At 40.8% G+C, this 20,170-nt stretch overlaps 1 protein-coding gene across 6 annotated transcripts in view; it reads right to left on the reverse strand.

Annotated features, from left to right (window-relative positions):
- Positions 1 to 20,170, reverse strand: part of ctbp2a (C-terminal binding protein 2a) — a 70,149-nt gene that overhangs the window by 25,223 nt on the left and 24,756 nt on the right. For 2 of the 6 annotated variants that reach the window (XM_072437580.1, XM_072437576.1), the window contains exon 2: positions 18,819 to 18,992. The exons of 1 other annotated variant lie outside the window; for it this stretch is intronic. In XM_072437580.1, coding sequence (XP_072293681.1) covers positions 18,819 to 18,876 — 58 coding nt within the window. In that variant the 5' untranslated portion in view covers positions 18,877 to 18,992. Of the gene's footprint in view, positions 1 to 5,542; positions 8,072 to 18,818; positions 18,993 to 20,170 lie in introns of those variants that run through there. 3 more of the 6 variants (XM_072437573.1, XM_072437574.1, XM_072437575.1) reach the window with 2 other exon arrangements.

Below are 20,170 nucleotides of genomic sequence, written 5' to 3' on the forward strand. Positions count from 1 at the left end.
TCGAAGCCTGGAGGAAAAAAGGCTCATTCATGAAAAGAGAGTACTTGGAGGTGAGGAGATTGAGGGGGGGGGTCTACTGTATCGTTTGACCTCTAAAAACCACCAACGCATCTACCGCCTGTGATCTGCAAGGCGGGATGTTGCCAAATGATTCACGCAATTCTGGGATAAAATGGTGAGGAGAATGAAAATGAGAACGCACAGCTGCAGGTGGACAACAGATGTGTGGAGGGGCTGAGCGTAGATACTTATTAGTCCATTCAAGCAGAGTGTGCGCGCATCTAAAATAAGACATTTTCACTCTGGATCGTTCAAAGACAACTGGTATCATTTAGAATAATATGAAAACAATATGGAGGACATGGATAAATAGAAGGACAAGTTTAAGTTTAAAAGGAAGTTTATTTTAATCAGCAAAACAGAATTGAATTGAAGAGGTGAAACATTTTCTAACATGTGCTTTACATAACCTGAGGCTGAGGTTTTTCATAAGCTGGACAGGCACAGCGTCACTGCAAACACTACAAGTTTTCACCTTTTCATTGAAATTAAATGCATTTGGAAAGCACTGCTGCAAAAGTTAAGAGTTTCTCTGCTTCCCATGGGCCCCCAAGATGGACGTCAATGTAAAACCATACACTATTGTTGTATTCACTTCATTGTTGTGTCATTTTTTCATACTCATGATTGTTAACTGAACAAACTGTCGATAATAGAGAAGCAGTGTGTGTGTGTGTTTCACACCGTGAACTTTCAACCTGCCTTACAATAGCCTAGAAGAGTTTCTTCTTCAGAAAAGATTGTGTCATTGTTATGTTTTTAACCTTCTATTCTAATTATATACCTATTACTGTGCTACTTACATGACATGATTCAGGAATTAAGACTTGTATAGAGTTTTGTACTAACACCGACAGCATGAAACATAGGGGTTAACCTTTTTTGATTTAGGGTTATTTTTCAACCTAACTATACAATCCATAGTTCAATATATTATATTTTTTTCTTATCTTTCTACATTTTCCAATTCAATTTTTTTTTCTTCATGCTGCCCGTGGTGGTCGAGTGGTTTAGGCACAGGCTCCAAGTGCAACTGGCCGCAGTGTTGTGAGTTCGGATCCCAAACTCCGACAATTTACTGCATGTCCTCTCTTTTCTCTCATCCCCATTTCACGCCGTCTTTCCTTTCTAATAAAGCCTACGGGCCAAAAATCTTTCAAACATTTAAAAAAAAAAAATCCTCATGGTTTGATTATAACTGTCATATATGGTGCACCACTTTTCCAATTACTTTTTTGTTCAGCGCAGCCTGTGTGAAATATTTCATTTACGTACTTGTTGAAAAATACAATCCTATTCCAATCCCATGTGATCTGAACACAGCTGTGAGCATCTCTCGAGACATATACTTTCCAAGTGCAAATGAGATTCATCCACACCTCCAAACTAACTCTGCTTACCTTTTGTTCAAACAGCCGTGCTCGGTCTCATGGCCAATGCAATGTAACTGTCTCTGCTCTGGCTTAAGACCCGTGAAGATTCCATTTTTTCTGAAGATGAATAATTTAGGGCGAATTCGGGACTGGTAGGAGCGGAGAGGGCAGATTTAATGAGAATATAGGAGCCAAGGAATTCACTTTTTGCATTTAAGATTTTTTTTTTCTCCTGCTTTTTTAAGGCACAAATGTTAAAGTAAGAATGACCCTGTGCCTTTCTTTTTTTACGTGTGCTCCCAGAAGCAACAGTTAATCACTTCATGTCTTGGTGAAAAGCATGCACTGGGCGCAGAAAAGCTTTTTTTCCCTTGCCTCCACAGTAGGACTGGCTTTCAAGGACTGTTCGCTTTGTTGATCTTCGGCAAATCGTCTCTATGCCTGGCAGGCTTTCTTAAAAAAAGCAGGATATGTCAGGTGTCAAGCCTCTTGAATGCAATATAATATCAGAGTGTTTTTGAGAGCATGAATGGCTTCTGTGAGCTGACATTTCAAACCTGCTGTAACAGTTTAACTGCAAAGATAATGGCTTGATTTTATTTGTAAAATCTATTGGTGAGATGTGTTGTATTACCAAATTTTGTGTTAAAATAAGCGCATATTTGATCAGATCTCATGTTTGGTGGTAAAATCTTTGCGTGACATGAGGCAGCTGTCTGTGAATTGACCAGCCAGACAATAAAAGACGCTCAAAGCTTGCTGATATGCACGCATGATGTTCCCAAGACTACAATACGGATTCATTCATTACAATGTGACTGATATTGAAGGGTATATAATAAGTATATGTCCTGATAGGTATGCATCTTGATTTGTTTTCTAAATCTGTTCATTTACAAACTCCCTATTTACCAATACTTTTGACTTATCAAGCTTGTACTTTCCAGCTGTCTTTAGTTACTATTACAATCCACTTTCTCAATTTTCCAAATACCCACAACCACTGTCACAAAATATTTGGCTGAGCTGGATGTACCATTAATTTATTTAGAACCATATTTCCTCCCTTTGCTTTTCTCCTTCACACTTTCTTAAATCAGGCGGTGTCATGACAGAATAATTTCCTGCAAAGATTAATTTTCTTACCGGAGGATGCGAGGCGAGGGGAGACAGCCAAGGAAACAAAACCACAGCGCATGGTTTAAGACAAAGAATAAAAGCAACATGAAGAAGAATGAGAAGTCGTGATGTGAGTAGATTTGAACTGAGCAGAGTCCAAAACGCAGTCAGATGTGTCTTATTCATTTGAGAGGGGCTCAGGCTGATATTAAGAACAACATCTGGTTTAGAGAGAAACTCAGCTCTCTTCCTGAAATGACACGGCCTAAGCCACCTGCCAAAGGCAAAGCAAACGGCACACACATTTTTGTCCAAATAAACACCAGCTGCATATCTTTGATACAATGTAAATAAAACAGAATAGTAAAGGCTGACAGAAAAGGTTTAACTGTTAAAGCCGCAATTCAAAATAATACTATGCCAACAGTACATGTGCTCATTCTATCCAATGAGCAAAGACCTCAAGGTTTTGACTTTGCTAAACAGTCCACTTGGCTTGAAAATTTAAAAAGTACTGGACTAACAAGTCATGGTAACCAAGCCAGCAAATCAAAACCAAGACCTTTAACTGCCTGCTTCAGGCCCAAATATGGCCAGCAAAAATCTTACAGCAACAGAGTTTTATCTCCACACCAACTTCATGCCTGACTGACAGCTGTCAAAGAGCCCTTTACCCTTCCCTCAGCTGACAACAAGCAATCACAGTCCCATAGTCAATCGCTGCCTTTCCTCTTAATCCTCACTCAGTGCAACAACTGCCCACAGCTCTGACCTGCACGCTGTTAATACATAATCTGCCATCTCCAGGACTAATATGTCGGACCCTCCCCCACCATCATACCAGGGCCTGGCCCAGGAAGAAGATGACGGCTAGTATGTCACGCAGAGTGGAGCTGACCTTGACTGGCAAGGGGTCCACTGCCAGAGTGGTGGGACAGGGGCCAAGTGAATGCAGGAAGGAGGCTGTCATGGGGTGTGGGGGATGGGAGAGTTCTGGTTAGTCATAAAGACAGGGCTCAATTGCGAGCGCAAACAAGAAAAAGGCATGTGTTTAAACAAACATGTTATAGGTGTTATGTGCTTCAGGGAAACGAATGAGCGTGATCTGATAATGCTGAAAAATACCATACTCCTATTAAAATAATACTTGTGAGAATCAACACAAAAAGCATGTCACTTTTTAATCAAGTGCACAAGCTCTATTGTTATTTGTAATTTGTTTTGTTGTATGACAATAGACCAGCCCCTTAACCAGGAGCAAACTGCCAACAATAACCATCCAAAAGCATGTTGCCTAGCAACATACAATTTAGGAACATGCTTTCAGAGCAGCCTCGCTGCTGTGTCCATTAACAGATGAAATTACCAAAGCTACAAATGTCAGCCACATGCAAATGAAGTCTACCCTGCTGACAGTGTGTATTAACAATGTGCTCCAAGTGTATGTGGCAGACTTGAAGAATGCCTTCTCAAGCATGTGTCCATCTGTGCACAGAGCAGCATGTTTTGACAACCAGGCAATAGGGCGCATTCATAGCTCTCCTGGGTTTGAAAGTAAAATGAGAGTAAAATTATCTCAGGAAAATTATTTGCTCCCAGTGCGACTATTACTTTTACTACAAGACTAGGTACAGCACACACACAGAGTGGATAGACCCGTCTAACAGAATCCGTATTTGTGGATTAGCATAGTAGTGGAAATGGGGGATCTAAAGGATTAAAATCCTCTCTTCTCATTACTAACCGCAGAGAGAAATGATACAATCACAGATCAACACCATAATTTGATTTGATCTACACAGCAATAATGCTCATCAATGTTGCCACACGATCGTCTTAATTCTTCCATCTTAATAATGTAATTTGTACCATGGTTAACAGACTATATTTTTTTAAATGACATTTTCAGTGCACTCAAGTATAAAAAAATATATATATACATATATGCATTCTGTATGGAAAATAGTGCATTACTATGTATGTAAAATGTTCCTTGTCATTTACATCAGCAAAAATGCAGTAAAGTCTCCTTTTATCAATATAAATAATTTATTTTCCCCTGGGCAAGGGGAGGTGGGCTGGTGCAGCAAAGCAGCCAAGCAAAGACTCTAGAGATGTATTCTACCAACATATTTAAAAATGTTTATTAATTCCTGTGGAAAATGATCAGTTCACTAATTAAGACACGAATACAACAAAATAGTGTTTTTGCACTTATTACTGTACTATTTTTCAGGTATCTATATTTTACTTGAGTATAAGTATAATAGAACCATTTCTGGCAACTTTTTACTTATACGCCTTACTTTTTCAAATATTTGTACTTTCTACTGCATCTATATTATCTATCACGTGCTGGTTACTTTTTGTTTAGACCTGCACCTTTTATTTCCTTTTACAAAGCCAGTGCGCCCATGCGGGCGCTCTAGTCATAGATGGCCTTTCACGTCTACTTTTGATCCTGACGCGTGGACTCGCGGACGACCCATTGGAAGAAATATAAATTGATTGGACCCAAGGCCATAGTGTGAACATGAGAAGAACCGGGAGAGAAGGAAAAGAGACTTTAATATCATCTTTAACATCTACCAAATTTGTTTAAATTTAAAATGTCTCAATCGATACCATTTTTAACAAGTACATTTACGATGGTGCACTATTACACGAGTCTACTAGAGTAATTTTGTTATTTTGCTTGAGTACTGAAGTTGAGTTTTGCCACCTCTAACTAAAACAACAAGGAGAACTTGGAAAATCAAGTATGTAGAGTTAGTAAAGCTGTTGAATCAAAAATCTCTTATGTCAGATTTGAGATTTCTCATCTCAAATCGGACATAAGAAGCAGCACTAATTACCTTTCACTATGAGTCAAGTACACACTGACAAAAGCAGCACAACTTTCAAGGTTGAACAGAACAAAACTGCAAACATAGCCGTTTTGCCAAAGAGAATTTTGACATAAAGTAAAATTAAAATAAAATACTATTTACTTGTATCTGGAGATGCCATTGTGGATACAATGACTGGCGGACCAGTTCGTCTACTGAGCTTCTGGTGAGCATGCGCAGCACTTTGACCAGGGACTCCAACGGTGACAAGGGCATTGTCTGGGACGGAACCTCCACCTTTGCGCATCATCTGAGGACTTGGGTGAGGACTGTGCATGGGCGACATAGGCAATAAGCTCCTGTCCCTCTTCATCAGCTCCATGGGCACAGTGTAATTAGTAGAGTAAGCTTTTGGTACTTGTTGTGGAGGCTGTTGTAAAGCTGGCAGTGACATGGGCATTTGTTGGGGCATGGTTGGCAGTTGATGCATAGATCCCGCAATGGCAGGCATTGACCCAGACATGTGTTGGGGCAACATTTGCATACCTTGCATGGGCATTCCAGGTACATTCACCCCTGAAGAGTAAGCAGACATTGGTCTTGACTGAACAGGCATCATGGCTCCTACATATGGCCCAGGGGAGCGAGGGGACTGTCCAGGAAATGCTGATGCCTCCAGTAGTTGTTGAGAGGGGGCACTGTTGGGCCTACGACCCACTGAGTCTCCCATTCTTGGGTTGATGGTTTGCATGGGACCAGGCGTATGCAGTGGCAAAAGATGTGGATCTACAGTCAACATTTGTGGAGGATGTGATGGATGATGCTGTTGCTGGCTATAGATGTCTGAGCGATGGCTAAAACTATTTGAACGCCCTCGCATTGGCAGCTGCGTCTGTGACAACAAAGCTGGGACTTCTACAGGGTGCTTGCAATTTTGAACAACCCGTGATAATACTCGAGCCTGGCCAAGGTTAGGTGCTACAGTTCGGACATCATTCTCTTCCATTACTGCAAGCATGCTTGTTGAGTCAAAGCCTTGCTGAATAAGAGAAGAGATGGTGCTTTCTGACAGCCCCTCATTGCGCAACAAAGCGAGAAACTCAGGATCAGCCAGCCTCTTTGGATCAGCTGGTAGGGGATTCTGAGGGACAGGAGGAAGAGGAGCAGGGACAGGAGCAGGCAGTGGTGTGACAGGTAGAGGAGCTGCTACAGCCTGGACAGGGGCAGGAGCGGGGATGACTGCGGTAGCCTGTACTGGGACAGGTGCAGCAGGATGAGGAGCGGCCAGAGGAAGATTAGGGTCAGCCATGGGAACTGAGACTGCAGCCGGGAGGGGCTGTTGCTGCAGATGTTGCTGCATTTGTTCTTGCTGAATTTGTTGTATTTGCTGTTGTTGCATTTGCTGTTGGTGTATTTGTTGTTGCTGTTGTATCCCTTGTTGTTGAATTTGCTGCTGCAGTTGTTGCTGTTGTTGAAGTTGTTGCTGTTGCTGTAGTTGTTGCTGCTGCATATGTTGTTGATGTAATTGCTGTTGTTGAACATTATAAGTTGCACCAGTTTCCTGTCTCATAACCATGCCCTGACTGGCAGGGTCAACCACTAAACAGGTGGCTGACTGCTGCTGCGGATCCAATGGCCGCCCATTCACATCCGTATAAACCTGTCCGGTCACAGGAGGGGGCTCACCTGCATAGCGTGGAGAAGCATGATCCAAAGCATAATGGGCAGGTGATGGAGCTCGTGATGGTATCCGTTGTTGTCCATCAGGCATCATTTTGGGAGTACCAGACTCCCTATAACCTCTGTTCAACTCCTGAACAGTTGGTGGAGGCGGTGGAGGAGGGAGAGGCGATGAAGGTCCAGCTCTGCCACTCTGCCCATGGTCCCAGGTAGCTCCAGTGGCAGGTGTCATGCCATAATGTGAGCCAGACCTAATGAGAGGATGATGAGGAGGTGGTTGATGGTGCTCCGCTCTGTAGAAAGCTTCAGGGGGGCGAGGTGTAATAGTCGGGTCATGGGAATAATAATCCTGATGTGAAATAGATCCTCTATGAGCCATGGGTCCCCTTTCGTATTGATTGAGATCAGGTACAGAGCCCTTTCTTACCCCTCGTGGATCTGTGTACACCTGTCCGTATGATGAGTCTTGGTAGGAATATTGTTCTCGTTTTGTATCCAGGTCAGGAGGACGCACCCCTGGGGCCGGTTCGTACCACCCACCTCCTTCTCCGTAAGACAGAGAACTCCGCCGACCAGCTATTCTCGACTGCTGCTCGTATGCGCTTTCAGTCCTGTCCCACTGACCCTCATTCCCCCCTAAAGCACCCCAACTGTGGGAGCGACCAAGAGGCAGTTGCTTGTTTGCGACCAGCATTGGCAAAAAAAGGAAAATCCAAAAGCCACAAGTTTAGTAAAGAAATCAAGGGAAACAAAAAAAAGCTAAAGTTCAGTAGTCCCTTATTTCAATCCGCATTCAAAAAGAAGCTAAAACAGCAGAAGAGAGACACACAAGTGAATGAAACTGGTCAATTGTTACACCCAATAAGGTTGTAATATTGCAAGACCACACTATCGAGTGACTCTCTCAGCAGGCAGTTGTTGAATATTTAATCTCTGGTCGTGCTGGTTGTTGTCCAGGAGGTAAGAGGACACCCCTCACTAACACAGATCAGAGCAAAGGTAGTCCAGTTACTACGCCCGGGACCAAATAACTACTCATAGAATAAAACAAGGAAGAGGATGGGATAGGGTGGGGTAAGAACTGGGATGGGCCAAGGCTTGGACTAATCCAATAGGGTTTATCTTTCCCTTCTCTGGGACATTTTACTTTACTGCCGATTGCAATGAAGGATTACATCTAAATAAAGCCTGTTTAATTCCACCTCCCACTGTGACGTCACATGAACCAGATTCAGGCAGATCCGATGATTGCGGTGGTCACTATGATGATGACAACAATAATGCGAAAGACAAAATCCAACCCCCACAACGCTTGGATCGCTCTGGAGCCTCTCTTACCTGGTGGTGTTCATCAACAAAGAGTTTAAGTCTTTGGTTTTTCCGGAATACAAGAGCAAGGTGGAGAGGCCGGGCAAAGCAAGGCTCCATTGAATACAAATGAAATACAGTTCTCTCAGATAAGTCCCATGTGCTGTCAGTAAACATCAAATCCACTCCGATTGGACACTAATCCTTCGGGCCCCATGCTTGCAGCAGAGTCACCGTGTAACTGCTGGCCAACTTACTCCGAAATGTCTTTGATGGCTCTGAGGCTCTTTCCAATACCTCACTCTTTGCAAACAGGATCATTGACCTGCCGCTGATCCTGTCCATTCACGTCAGCATGCAACAGTTCACATTTACATATGCTTATTTTATATTTCTTATAGTTATTTAAAGCTATCAATATTATGTCTTAAAATGAATGCAATTATTCAAATCCTTAACAAGTAAGACGACAACATGAATACAATACTATACATAACGCATATTGACTAAACTTTGTACCTCCCCCCTCTTTCCAAAGTATCCTGATCCCCTTATGTTAGAGTTCAATAATCTGGATTGTTGAAGGGGAGGAGTATCTTTAAATCTCCTAAAACTGTTTTGCTTTTCCTAAATTCCATGCCTACAGGTTAATAAGTACAAAAACACAAAGATGTTACAATGTATAGTACTCGAGAAGAAACATTGACTTATTATACAAGAATTACTGAGAATCTTTTATCAAATCAAACTTATTTAAATTGATTTGTATAAATTCAATTACAAATAATACCACTCACATTTTTAATGATCATTTGAATGTGTGCATGTGAATTATTTGTGTGAATGTGGGCTTTGATCACATTTTGACAATGTCTTATTACATAGATGAAGTGCAAAGCAATATGTTATAAGACATTACACACAGGCTTTAAGAGAGTGTAGCTACAAACCTCACTCATGTCTTTGTGGTTTGAACATGATCTCTGCAGGAGAGGATCCCTGTTTACTAATGCATGAAAACAGATGTTAAGTGCGGAAGTGTTATTTTCTATTCAAATTTTTATATTAAAAAAATTGCAACAGTCAGGAGATACTGTATATATGGAAATGTACTGTGAAACATTTAGGTATTACATACAATGCTTATTGTGGAACTACATGCAGTCAATATTTCTAATCAGAAGTCATGCAATTAGAGACAAGGCTCAAAACAGGAAATAAAACGGGTGCAGTTTCACAAGGTGACTGTAAAATCTGATGAAAGCAGCTCAAATCTGCAGATGACAGGCTTTTGGGCGGTTCAGAGGAACCCAAGTTGACTTCATATAAAAGTAAATTAAAATAGGACGGATCATGAGAGGAAGGCGCAAGGGAAAAAAACTGATAAAGATGAATTATTTAATCAAGACTGAAAAGAAAAAAATCTTTGAAGTTGCCCCAGTCTTATGAATAAGGTAAACTTGTGCCATTTTTTGCAATCATATTCGTCAGTCATCCACAACAATAGTAATGAATTTTGAAACGAAATCCATATATTGTACTATTTTTCTTTCCATCATATGATTTTCTTACTCATATGAGAAGTTAATTAGAATTACAAGTGCATGTTCAAACATTCAAGCCAGTATATATCCATAAAGACAATTTCAAGGGCAACAGTCTATAGAGTAAATGTGATCCCTTGCTACTTGCCCAACCTCTTCCTGTCTTCTTCATTACTTCTATTTCAGCTCTCAGGAGGTGATGGCGCTCAGAAATCTCTTAAAGTCAACCTCAAATAGAAGGCCAGAGGAGCACACTCTTAGCCAATGTTTAATCCTGACTGGAAAGCAAATTTCAGTGCCGTGTGCGCCTCCAACTATACAATGTTTGATTTTTAAGTAGTAATGTTCTTTGGTTTGCCACACTTACCAGGCTATGCAAACAAAGCCAGATTCACTCTAACGCAGGGATTTAGGAATTAAGCGGAGGATTTTTAAACAAATTTAATACCACCCAAGAAGACATGTATGAAGAACACTGAATACGGAGTGGCAAATTACTTAGTTCTGTACTGTATATTATTCAAGTGTTAATAGAATTTAATGTAGCAGGAGTAATATAAATCTTAGTGTCTTGTATAATCTTCCACAGGGTAATTCAGGGTATTTTTATTAAAAAGTGCAGTAAACTAGGTCAGTGATAAGCATTTTATGTATTATTTTTCCATGTTTAATGTAACAGAACACACACACAAAACTCCCTACTTATTTATTTCACGGCGGTTCACATTTATCTTGATTTAATGGGCATGTTAGACTTTTTATCAATCAGAAATAACATCTATAGGATATGGAGGCTAGCTGTTCAATTTAAAGCTATTCCAGTATAGGCAAGTTAAATCATTTAGACCTTTGGCACTGTACAGTCTATGTACAAAAGAGTAATTTAACTGTATAATATGTGCGTGCCTGCTTTCTGGAGCTGTAGATTTCTCACGCATTGAGCCAATTTGAAATGTGCCGTTATTTACACACAACCGTGAGATAATGCAGAGAAACACATCCCCAAACATCCAGTGCTTCACAGTCCTGGTTCCTCACTCAAGCCCTTTTGACCCTGCTGCAGCTCTGTGCATTGACAGCGGCACTTCGTTAGTGTCCCTTTTCATCCACACACGCAACCTCCTCCAAAGCCGTAGCCTTGGTCTGACGTGCATAAATGAATAAAAATGACACGCGGCTAGTTCAATGGGAATAGAATAGTGCCGGAGAAATAAACAACTGTCTGTTCGGTCCGACATGAATTTGAACCATGATTTGAATGTTAAATGTACATTGGTTTCTGTGTGTGCATGGGGCAAGAAGCTTGGACAGGAAAAGGGATTATAACAGCTACATCACTGAGGAGAATAATGCTGTCAGATAAATTGTAATACACACTTAACTAATACAACGCACAGAGTTGGCTTGTGGGCGATTCCAGTGGGATTATTTTGCTCTAAAAGCATCTCTATAACCACTGGATGGACTGCAAAAATGGAAGCTGAGAGCAAAGAAGTTTCTACATTACAATACAGTGTGTGCGCATTATTCTATACCCGCTGTTTTATTTTGCTTTTATTACGTATACTATTTTCACTAATCTATTTTCTTTCTGTGACAGGATTTTCATTGTCTTAAAAACGCAACATAAATCAATCGGTTCCAAACTTATTCCTCACTTTATCATATTTCTAGTGTCCTAATTAGTCGGAGTTTCTCAACTTTTAGGAGCCGGAGTGGAGTTTTGGCACAATGACAAAGCTTGTTAACTAGGGCTGTAGTTGTTGTTTACCACTGTTCCCACTGCAGCCCTTTTTGCCGCCTCGAGTACACTTCGTCAACTAGCACATAATATAAGCCACAAGTTATTTACAATACTTTTTAAAAAACCAAAATCCCAAGTACGATACATCACTGTCAACACAAACACGAGCAACTGCAGACACTAGATAAAGGAAACAGACAAATGTGAAATTAAAAGTATTCAAAGCATGAACATTATAATAATGTTGGACAAGCCACAGTGCTACAAACTTCCTTCCAAAAACAACACGTCTCTCAGTTTTCTTCTCTCCGATGACTTCATACCAGCGCTGCATGCCAAAGTGTGAGCTGGGCTGGGGGACAATGGAGCAAAAAAAAAGGAGGTGGGAGAGCACAAAACCACAACTACAGGAGAGGGAGAGATGGAACACTGACTGTTACTACTGCCGCTTGGAAGGATCAGATGAAAGCGAGCGTACGGATACATTTTAACAAAGACAAATATTAACCTGATAAAGTGGGCAGTAATGTAGCATTTTTATAATGCCAGTGGCACTGTGGTTACTCCAGTCCAAGCAGACTCAAGGGCTGGTCCAATACATGGTACAACATTTAGTAACTGAGCAGAGCACAACCACAAAGCTTCTGCTTTTTGTCTTAGAAGACTTGATAGATTTTGATGCCAAGACAAAAATAAAAAGGACATGACACTAGATCACTATCTATAATCATATAGAGCATATCAATAATCCTTTTTCTAAATGCGTTTCTTTACAAATTATTTACCAGACATTCCCAGTGCATTCCCTATTATACACTATTGAGAGCGTCAAATTACCTTTCGATTAAAACGGTATAACTCCTCAATACCCTTCACAAGGCCAAATGTAAGAGTCTTCCCAATTGATTTTTTTTAACACAAAACAAAACTGTGCTAAAACGGTTTAATCTGCCATCTGATTTATTTGATCCACAGCAACAGATTCCACTACCCCACCTTGTGGTGTCAGCGTCCAAGCACAGATTTACAACTTGTAAATCAACATTCAGGAACATGCTGTCACATCAGTGCACCGCTCGCCTCCATCTCTGCCGGACCAGTCAGTTAATACTGGCTGAGCCGTACTGCCATCAAATTGTGCCGCTGCCCAAGCCAAAAGCATGCTGGGTACACAGATGGAGCAGACAGAAGGACACATGAAGAGAGTTAGACAGAAAAAAGGGGGATAACGGAGTACAGGAACTGATGCTCACAACAGATGTTTACCACAGTTCCCTTATTGCACTTACACTTCAGCTGGCACATCCCCAAGCACTTTACAGATGGACTACTCCTACCATATACATTTGGATATCTGATATGTAAACTAAGGATTAATTGAAATATGTCCAGGAGGCACTTTAATAAATAATATATCAAGGAGAGCAGCATAGAAAAGGATGCTTGAGAAGGCTGGAGTAGATTTTTCTCTGAAATGATACAAGGCTAATAGAAGCTTTATTCTGTGTATTCTGATGTTCCAAATATGGAAGATGAGCAATGAAAAGAACTAATCGTCTAGTTACCAGTTCATCAAAGGTTTCCTTGGAAATTCTATGGATGTGGTGGCTGATAAAAAGCACTGCATTATTCATATTCAAACAATGCAAGCTGGACCCACCCTATAATTAACAGCCAAAACTGCAGCCAAGAAAAATATGAGAAATAACATTGGTCGCTTGCAGTTTCTTGTTGCACTTTTTCTACAATAAAGAAACGGCCAAACAGACAACACTGCCCATTAAAATGGACTGGAACGCACATTCCTTTAAGTTTTCAAATTGCTTGCTAAATTTTGACGTGCCACTTCACAGCTAAACAGACTGCGTGTGACTCCACTGTTCCACCAACTAAAGTCCAGTTTCAAAGTGACTGAGGAGTAATTGATTCACAATTTCGGTCTTGGATGTCTACGGTCCACACAAAAATCTTAGATGAAAGGAAAAAGTTAAGAGCTGGAAGGACTGATAATCTTGTCCGAGGATCAGTTATCTTCAGTGGAGGCACATTCACGGTTGGGCTCAAAATGCACATTCCTGAACCGTGACTCCTTTGATGGGAGTAAACAGGCACATTTGATCAGCCATTTCCAATTGAGTTTAGACGGGCAGGCACGGCTTGGCTGGCCACTCATCACAACGAGTTGAGACGTAATCAATGCACTCCGCTGTGAAACAAGTATTGGATTGACACAGTTATCCTCAGAAGATAAAAGCAGATTAGAGAAGCTTCTCTCTCTGCCGCAAAACAATCAAAAATGCACCCCCCCCCATCTCCTTGTTTTTGTCAATACACATGATATCAACTTTGATTTCTATTTCACGCATCAGTCCCAGCACTGTTTACAGATAATACTGGCTGCTTTTGACATAACGGCGCACAACAGCCCCGTCCCTCTAGATGTTTTTTATTTGTCTGAGGAGATTCAACCCTACCGATTCACTCCACTCGTATTTCAATGTGAATCACCCTCCCCTGGATGTTTATAGAGTGGTGACTAACGGCATTAGGGCAAAATCTCCCACTTACGTTACACTTCAGGTGGAAAACATACAATGGGAAGTTGTAGTAGTAGTCCTGATTACACAGTAGTGATAGCAGTTAGTGGTTTATGGTGAGGACAATTAACAATAGTTTAAGAAGTTAGTAGTTGTAGTAATTGTAAGATATTCCTTTATTGTCCCACATGGGGAAATTGTAGTGGTAAATATAAACAGGTAGTGGAACTGGGCGTACTTGCTTTATTTGTATCAACCGTATCGTTTGGTTGCACTGATGCGTCTAACTTTTTCATTTGTTAGAAATTGTAGAAATAATCATGTCTGTGTAAGTTTAATAGAGAGATTTATATTTTCACCACAGTCAGCAACAATAACGTAGGATTTATACTCAATACGGGGTGGGTTTGGTTACACCGATCGCGGCGTCTTGACACTCGACTAATGACATGAAAACTGCTCCAGACCACTACAGAGTCCGGGGAAAATAATACTCCTAACGGCTTCTTTCCGGAGAACTGCAGGGCGCGTGCCCACAACAGGGATGACTTTGTGAGGGCGAGGCGCTGGCCGTTCTCTGGCATGCTGGGAGGCTGTGAGTGAAGCACTGGCTGAGAGATGAGAGTGGGAATAACATGAGATGGAGGCTGTAGCAATCAATAACGAGTGACAGTAGAAAGTTTGAGCTGTTTGAGCACATGGCAGTGGTTCTTATGAGTGCAGTGCTGTGTTGAAAGCCAGTGTTGAAGAAACACACACCCACACACTGACGGACTCCTGCGGCACACAGGGGCCCAATTTTGGGCCCAGATATTGTATTGTATGTAGTTCAGGAACAGCTTTTACAGTTCTGATACAAATACTTTGATATCATCTACCATTAGCATGTATATAAAAACAACCAGTCTCAACGCACAAAAATATCACTAAACAGATCACAATATGTCATGTGACCATTATTACCCCGCTGCCCACTAAGTGTTACTTTATAACCCCAGATATTAATACCTGGGTCACACTGGCAAACACTTACACAAACACTAATACAGTACAGGGCTCAGAATAAGCTGTATCGCATCGCAAAATGCGACGCAATTTATCTCAAATGCGATGCATTTGTCAGAAAAAAGTGTTTTTGATAGCGATACAAAAAAATTGTGTTCAATTGTATAACCAAAGCGCCTAAAAAAGCACTGATCACTCGTCAATCGATCGTCAACAACGGCATGACACAAGGATGCTGTGTTGACTTGACGAGGTCCCACTGATCGCCGTGTCTGAAAAAATGAGAGCGGGAGGAGCCACCGGCGTGGGCGGGGCAACGAGGGGCTTTGATGAGCGCCGCGTCTCGCTAATCTCACAACAATAACTGTGCTACACAATAACTATGTGTAACACATATCTATGTAAGATTAGAGGGATGCGGTGCTCGTCAAAGAGAAAATCCTTCATCTGAGCCCTGCAGTAGTGGCAGTAATAGTTGTAGTGGCAGTAATAGTTGTAGTGGCAGTAATAGTTGTAGTGGCAGTAATAGTTGTAGTGGCAGTAATAGTTGTAGTGGCAGTAATAGTTGTAGTGGCAGTAATAGTTGTAGTGGCAGTAATAGTTGTAGTGGCAGTAATAGTTGTAGTGGCAGTAATAGTTGTAGTGGCAGTAATAGTTGTAGTGGTAGTAATAGTTGTAGTGGTAGTAATAGTTTTAGTGGTAGTAATGCCAGTAATAGTTGTAGTGGCAGTAATAGTTGTAGTGGCAGTAATAGTTGTAGTAATAGTTGTAGTGGCAGTAATAGTTGTAGTGGCAGTAATAGTTGTAGTGGCAGTATAGTGGTAGTAATAGTTGTAATGCCAGTAATAGTTGTAGTGGCAGTAATAGTTGTAGTGGCAGTATAGTGGTAGTAATAGTTGTAGTGGCAGTAATAGTTGTAGTGGCAGTAATAGTTGTAGTGGCAGTTATAGTTGTAGTGGCAGTAATAGTTGTAGTGGCAGTAATAGTTTTAGTGGTAGTAATAGTTGTAGTGGCAGTAATAGTTTTAGTGGTAGTAATAGTTGTAGTGGCAGTAATAGTTGTAGTGGCAGTAATAGTTGTAGTGGCAGTAATAGTTGTAGTGGCAGTAATAGTTGTAGTGGCAGTAATAGTTTTAGTGGTAGTAATGCCAGTAATAGTTGTAGTGGCAGTAATAGTTGTAGTGGCAGTAATAGTTTTAGTGGTAGTAATAGTTGTAGTGGCAGTAATAGTTGTAGTGGCAGTTATAGTTGTAGTGGCAGTAATAGTTGTAGTGGTAGTAATAGTTGTAGTGGTAGTAATAGTTGTAGTGGTAGTAATGCCAGTAATAGTTGTAGTGGCAGTAATAGTTGTAGCGGCAGTAATAGTTTTAGTGGTAGTAATGCCAGTAATAGTTGTAGTGGCAGTAATAGTTGTAGTGGCAGTAATAGTTGTAGTGGCAGTAATAGTTGTAGTGGCAGTTATAGTTGTAGTGGCAGTAATAGTTGTAGTGGTAGTAATAGTTGTAGTGGTAGTAATAGTTGTAGTGGTAGTAATAGTTGTAGTGGTAGTAATGCCAGTAATAGTTGTAGTGGCAGTAATAGTTGTAGCGGCAGTAATAGTTTTAGTGGTAGTAATGCCAGTAATAGTTGTAGTGGCAGTAATAGTTGTAGTGGCAGTAATAGTTGTAGTGGCAGTAATAGTTGTAGTGGCAGTTATAGTTGTAGTGGCAGTAATAGTTGTAGTGGTAGTAATAGTTGTAGTGGTAGTAATAGTTGTAGTGGTAGTAATAGTTGTAGTGGTAGTAATGCCAGTAATAGTTGTAGTGGCAGTAATAGTTGTAGCGGCAGTAATAGTTTTAGTGGTAGTAATGCCAGTAATAGTTGTAGTGGCAGTAATAGTTGTAGTGGCAGTAATAGTTGTAGTGGCAGTAATAGTTGTAGTGGCAGTAATAGTTGTAGTGGCAGTAATAGTTGTAGTGGTAGTAATAGTTGTAGTGGTAGTAATAGTTGTAGTGGTAGTAATAGTTGTAGTGGCAGTAATAGTTGTAGTGGTAGTAATAGTTGTAGTGGCAGTAATAGTTGTAGTGGTAGTAATAGTTGTAGTGTTGTAGTAGCAGCAGCTTTTACTTTCAGTTGTGTCTAGTGTGATTTAACAGTGAGAAAACCGTGATTTATCATTTATCTCTAAACATGAATCAACCTTTCGAAGTAAATTTAAAAAGCATCAATACTCTCAAGGAGAAAACCTACTTGTTCTCACTTTATGGTTGAAAAGTTGAGCAAAGCAAGGCATTCTTTCAATAAATGTAAAGCGGACAGAAACACTTGTTGTTGAATGTTGAGCATGCTGGCCTCTTTGTCAGAGGAAAATGAGTGGATGAGAAATATGTTGGAGCGTGCTGTACTGGCGGTTTGGAGTGGTCGGTGATGGTACATGTGGCTCTCATTCGCAGACTGGAAACACAGTGTATCACGGCTTCATTTGAGCAGCTATTATGTTGGATCTCAAGTAGATTTTTCCTTGGAATGAACAAAGCTAATGGAAGCTTTTCTAATTCTGCACAAATGGGGTTTGTTGAGAAAAGGTTCTATTAAAAGTAGTGAGGAGGGAAGACCTAAAAGAAAAGGAAACTAAATGGTGTGTGTTCATCTTCCCACAACCAAACACAACATTTAATTGAAATGATAGATGATGATCAATGCCTTTTTCTTGGCAACTAATAATAAAGATGCTTTCAAACTGTACCCATTCTACCAATAATTACAAGAGAAAAATGTGCCTTTATATTTATACTTACTTATACTATACAGCCTGTAAGTCTGCTTCAAGTAAGATATACATTTCACTTATGACATCATTGTTTAAGTTGCAGACTATGCTGCGCTGAAAGAAAATAATACTGTAAACACAGGTCTAATGGATACTATGGGGTAATACTCATGATTACTCTTGTGATCTGACCATCCCCATTACAGACAAGTATGAACAATTATGATATCATACTTTTTGAGTCATCTTCTAGACAAACTGAATAAACTGCTTATATTGAACTACTGGCAAGCACTGGAGTGTGTGTTCTATCTTTCACCAATGGGAAAACTCTCCAAAAATAAGAAACTGCTGTCGATGTTTGTCAAAACTAACAGACATAGCGCAGGGGTGTGGGCTATTCAAAATCATTAGAACAAAGAAAAAGCTCATGATTTACTTGCATGACTGATGTGATACAAATGCGTTCTGAGTACCAGCTTTGAAATAAAGAAGACATTTTTTTTTTTTTTTACAGGGAGATGCACAAACACAACCCATCATGACTCTGAAGAGCGCTTCAGTTCATTACAAACTCCCTACTTCATCTCAACAGTAATCTCAAAACTAAGACTCTTTTATTCAACCATCAGCCCACTCCCGGCCTCTTCCTACAAAACACTTCCACATCTCTCCCCTCACTGTTCTTAGACAGCCTTCAAAGAGCCAGTTTGAAGCAATGGCTGGTCCCAAGGAGCCTTTTGACACATGAGCGAAAACACACTCTTATGCAAACGATCCCAGTGGATTTTCACTCAGCGCAGAATAAAGTCTCAAAACAGGGACATTTTAGTTAAAAGACACATGCGTAAATGGAGATGGAGGCTCTGTACCTTCACAGATCCGGTCAAGCCGCTGGCGCTTCACTTTGTGCTTGTCGGCCAGAGCCATCCTGGTGCTCACGGAGGTGCCCTCGGTTTTCGAGACTTTCTGCCCACCGCTGCTCCTCCTTTGGTCCTATGGTTCTTCGATGGACAAAAACTTAGATGGATGATGATGTGTTATACCTAGAAAAAAAATGCAACGTTTAAATTGTGATGTATTTGATTCAAAATGTAAATGAATGTAGCGCAGCCCTATAACTATGACCATAAATGAAGGCCAAATACCAAAAGCTGTTTGTTTGTGTACAAGGCGCATATGTAAAAATCCGAAATGTGAAATGTTTTTTATTGTATATTTTTGGTGATTGGATTTGTATTTTTTGGATGTATTTAATATTACGGTGAGGCCATTCAAAGACCATTCAGGAAAGGTCCAATTTTGTCCTGTTTTTTCAGCGTTGATACTTCTTCTAATGTTCTAGTATTGATTAGTATCTGTGTATATTTGTGTAGATTCTACAAACCAATTGATTTCAGATGATTCATTGCTTTTTTTTTTTAACCTTTGAAATAGTGGCGACACCATCAGCTCAGACTCCAAAAGAACAGCCCGTCTATTGACAAAACAATAACAGTCTCCTGGTGGTGATAAAACGTCTGACCAGAGCCTGTCTCAGGTGTTTTCTCTGAAGACCATTTACTTCAATAACTGCGATCTGCCCCCTCCCCACGCATGTCACAGCTGTCACCTAACCCCACGCTGTCCACAAGAGGGAGTGCCACCTCAGAGCGCCCCACAGATTAAACCCATCTCAAAAATGTCATCTCTCAAACCCCCCCTAGATCCGAACCCAGTCTAGTAAAAACAGACAAACAAACAGTGCACAAATGAGTCCTTTTTACCAATCATTTGTGCTGCTGAGTGACTAAAGAGCAATCATCTAATTGGTTCCTACTGTAGCCTGAGGGACATGGCACAGTTTTAGGAGTAGAGAGGAATGCATAGACTGCCTCTTAAGTGTAGGGAGAACAATGTGAGGAGAAGGAGAGGATGACAAACAGATACAGGCCCAGCAGTGTGCATGGACTGGGAGGGCAGCGAGCAGGAATGTGGGTCAGTTAGTCAGCAGGCGGAGGGGAGGTTGGATCAGCAAAATGAAGACACAAAAGGAGGGAGTGGGGGGTGGGCTGGCGAGCGAGTGAGCCAGAGCGAGGGAAAGCATCTTCTGACTCAAGCTACATTTCCAATAAGGGATATGACATGTTTCACATAACATTTCAATGGTCAAATATCAAGCACAACAACAAATGAGTATTGGCAAACACCATTTTAGCTCAAATTGTTCTTCACTTCTCATAAA

The sequence above is a fragment of the Eucyclogobius newberryi genome, unplaced genomic scaffold (genome assembly GCF_026437365.1).
Source record: "Eucyclogobius newberryi isolate DKJ021-1_F unplaced genomic scaffold, fEucNew1.0.hap1 SCAF_8, whole genome shotgun sequence".
In the NCBI taxonomy this organism is placed as follows: domain Eukaryota; kingdom Metazoa; phylum Chordata; class Actinopteri; order Gobiiformes; family Gobiidae; genus Eucyclogobius; species Eucyclogobius newberryi.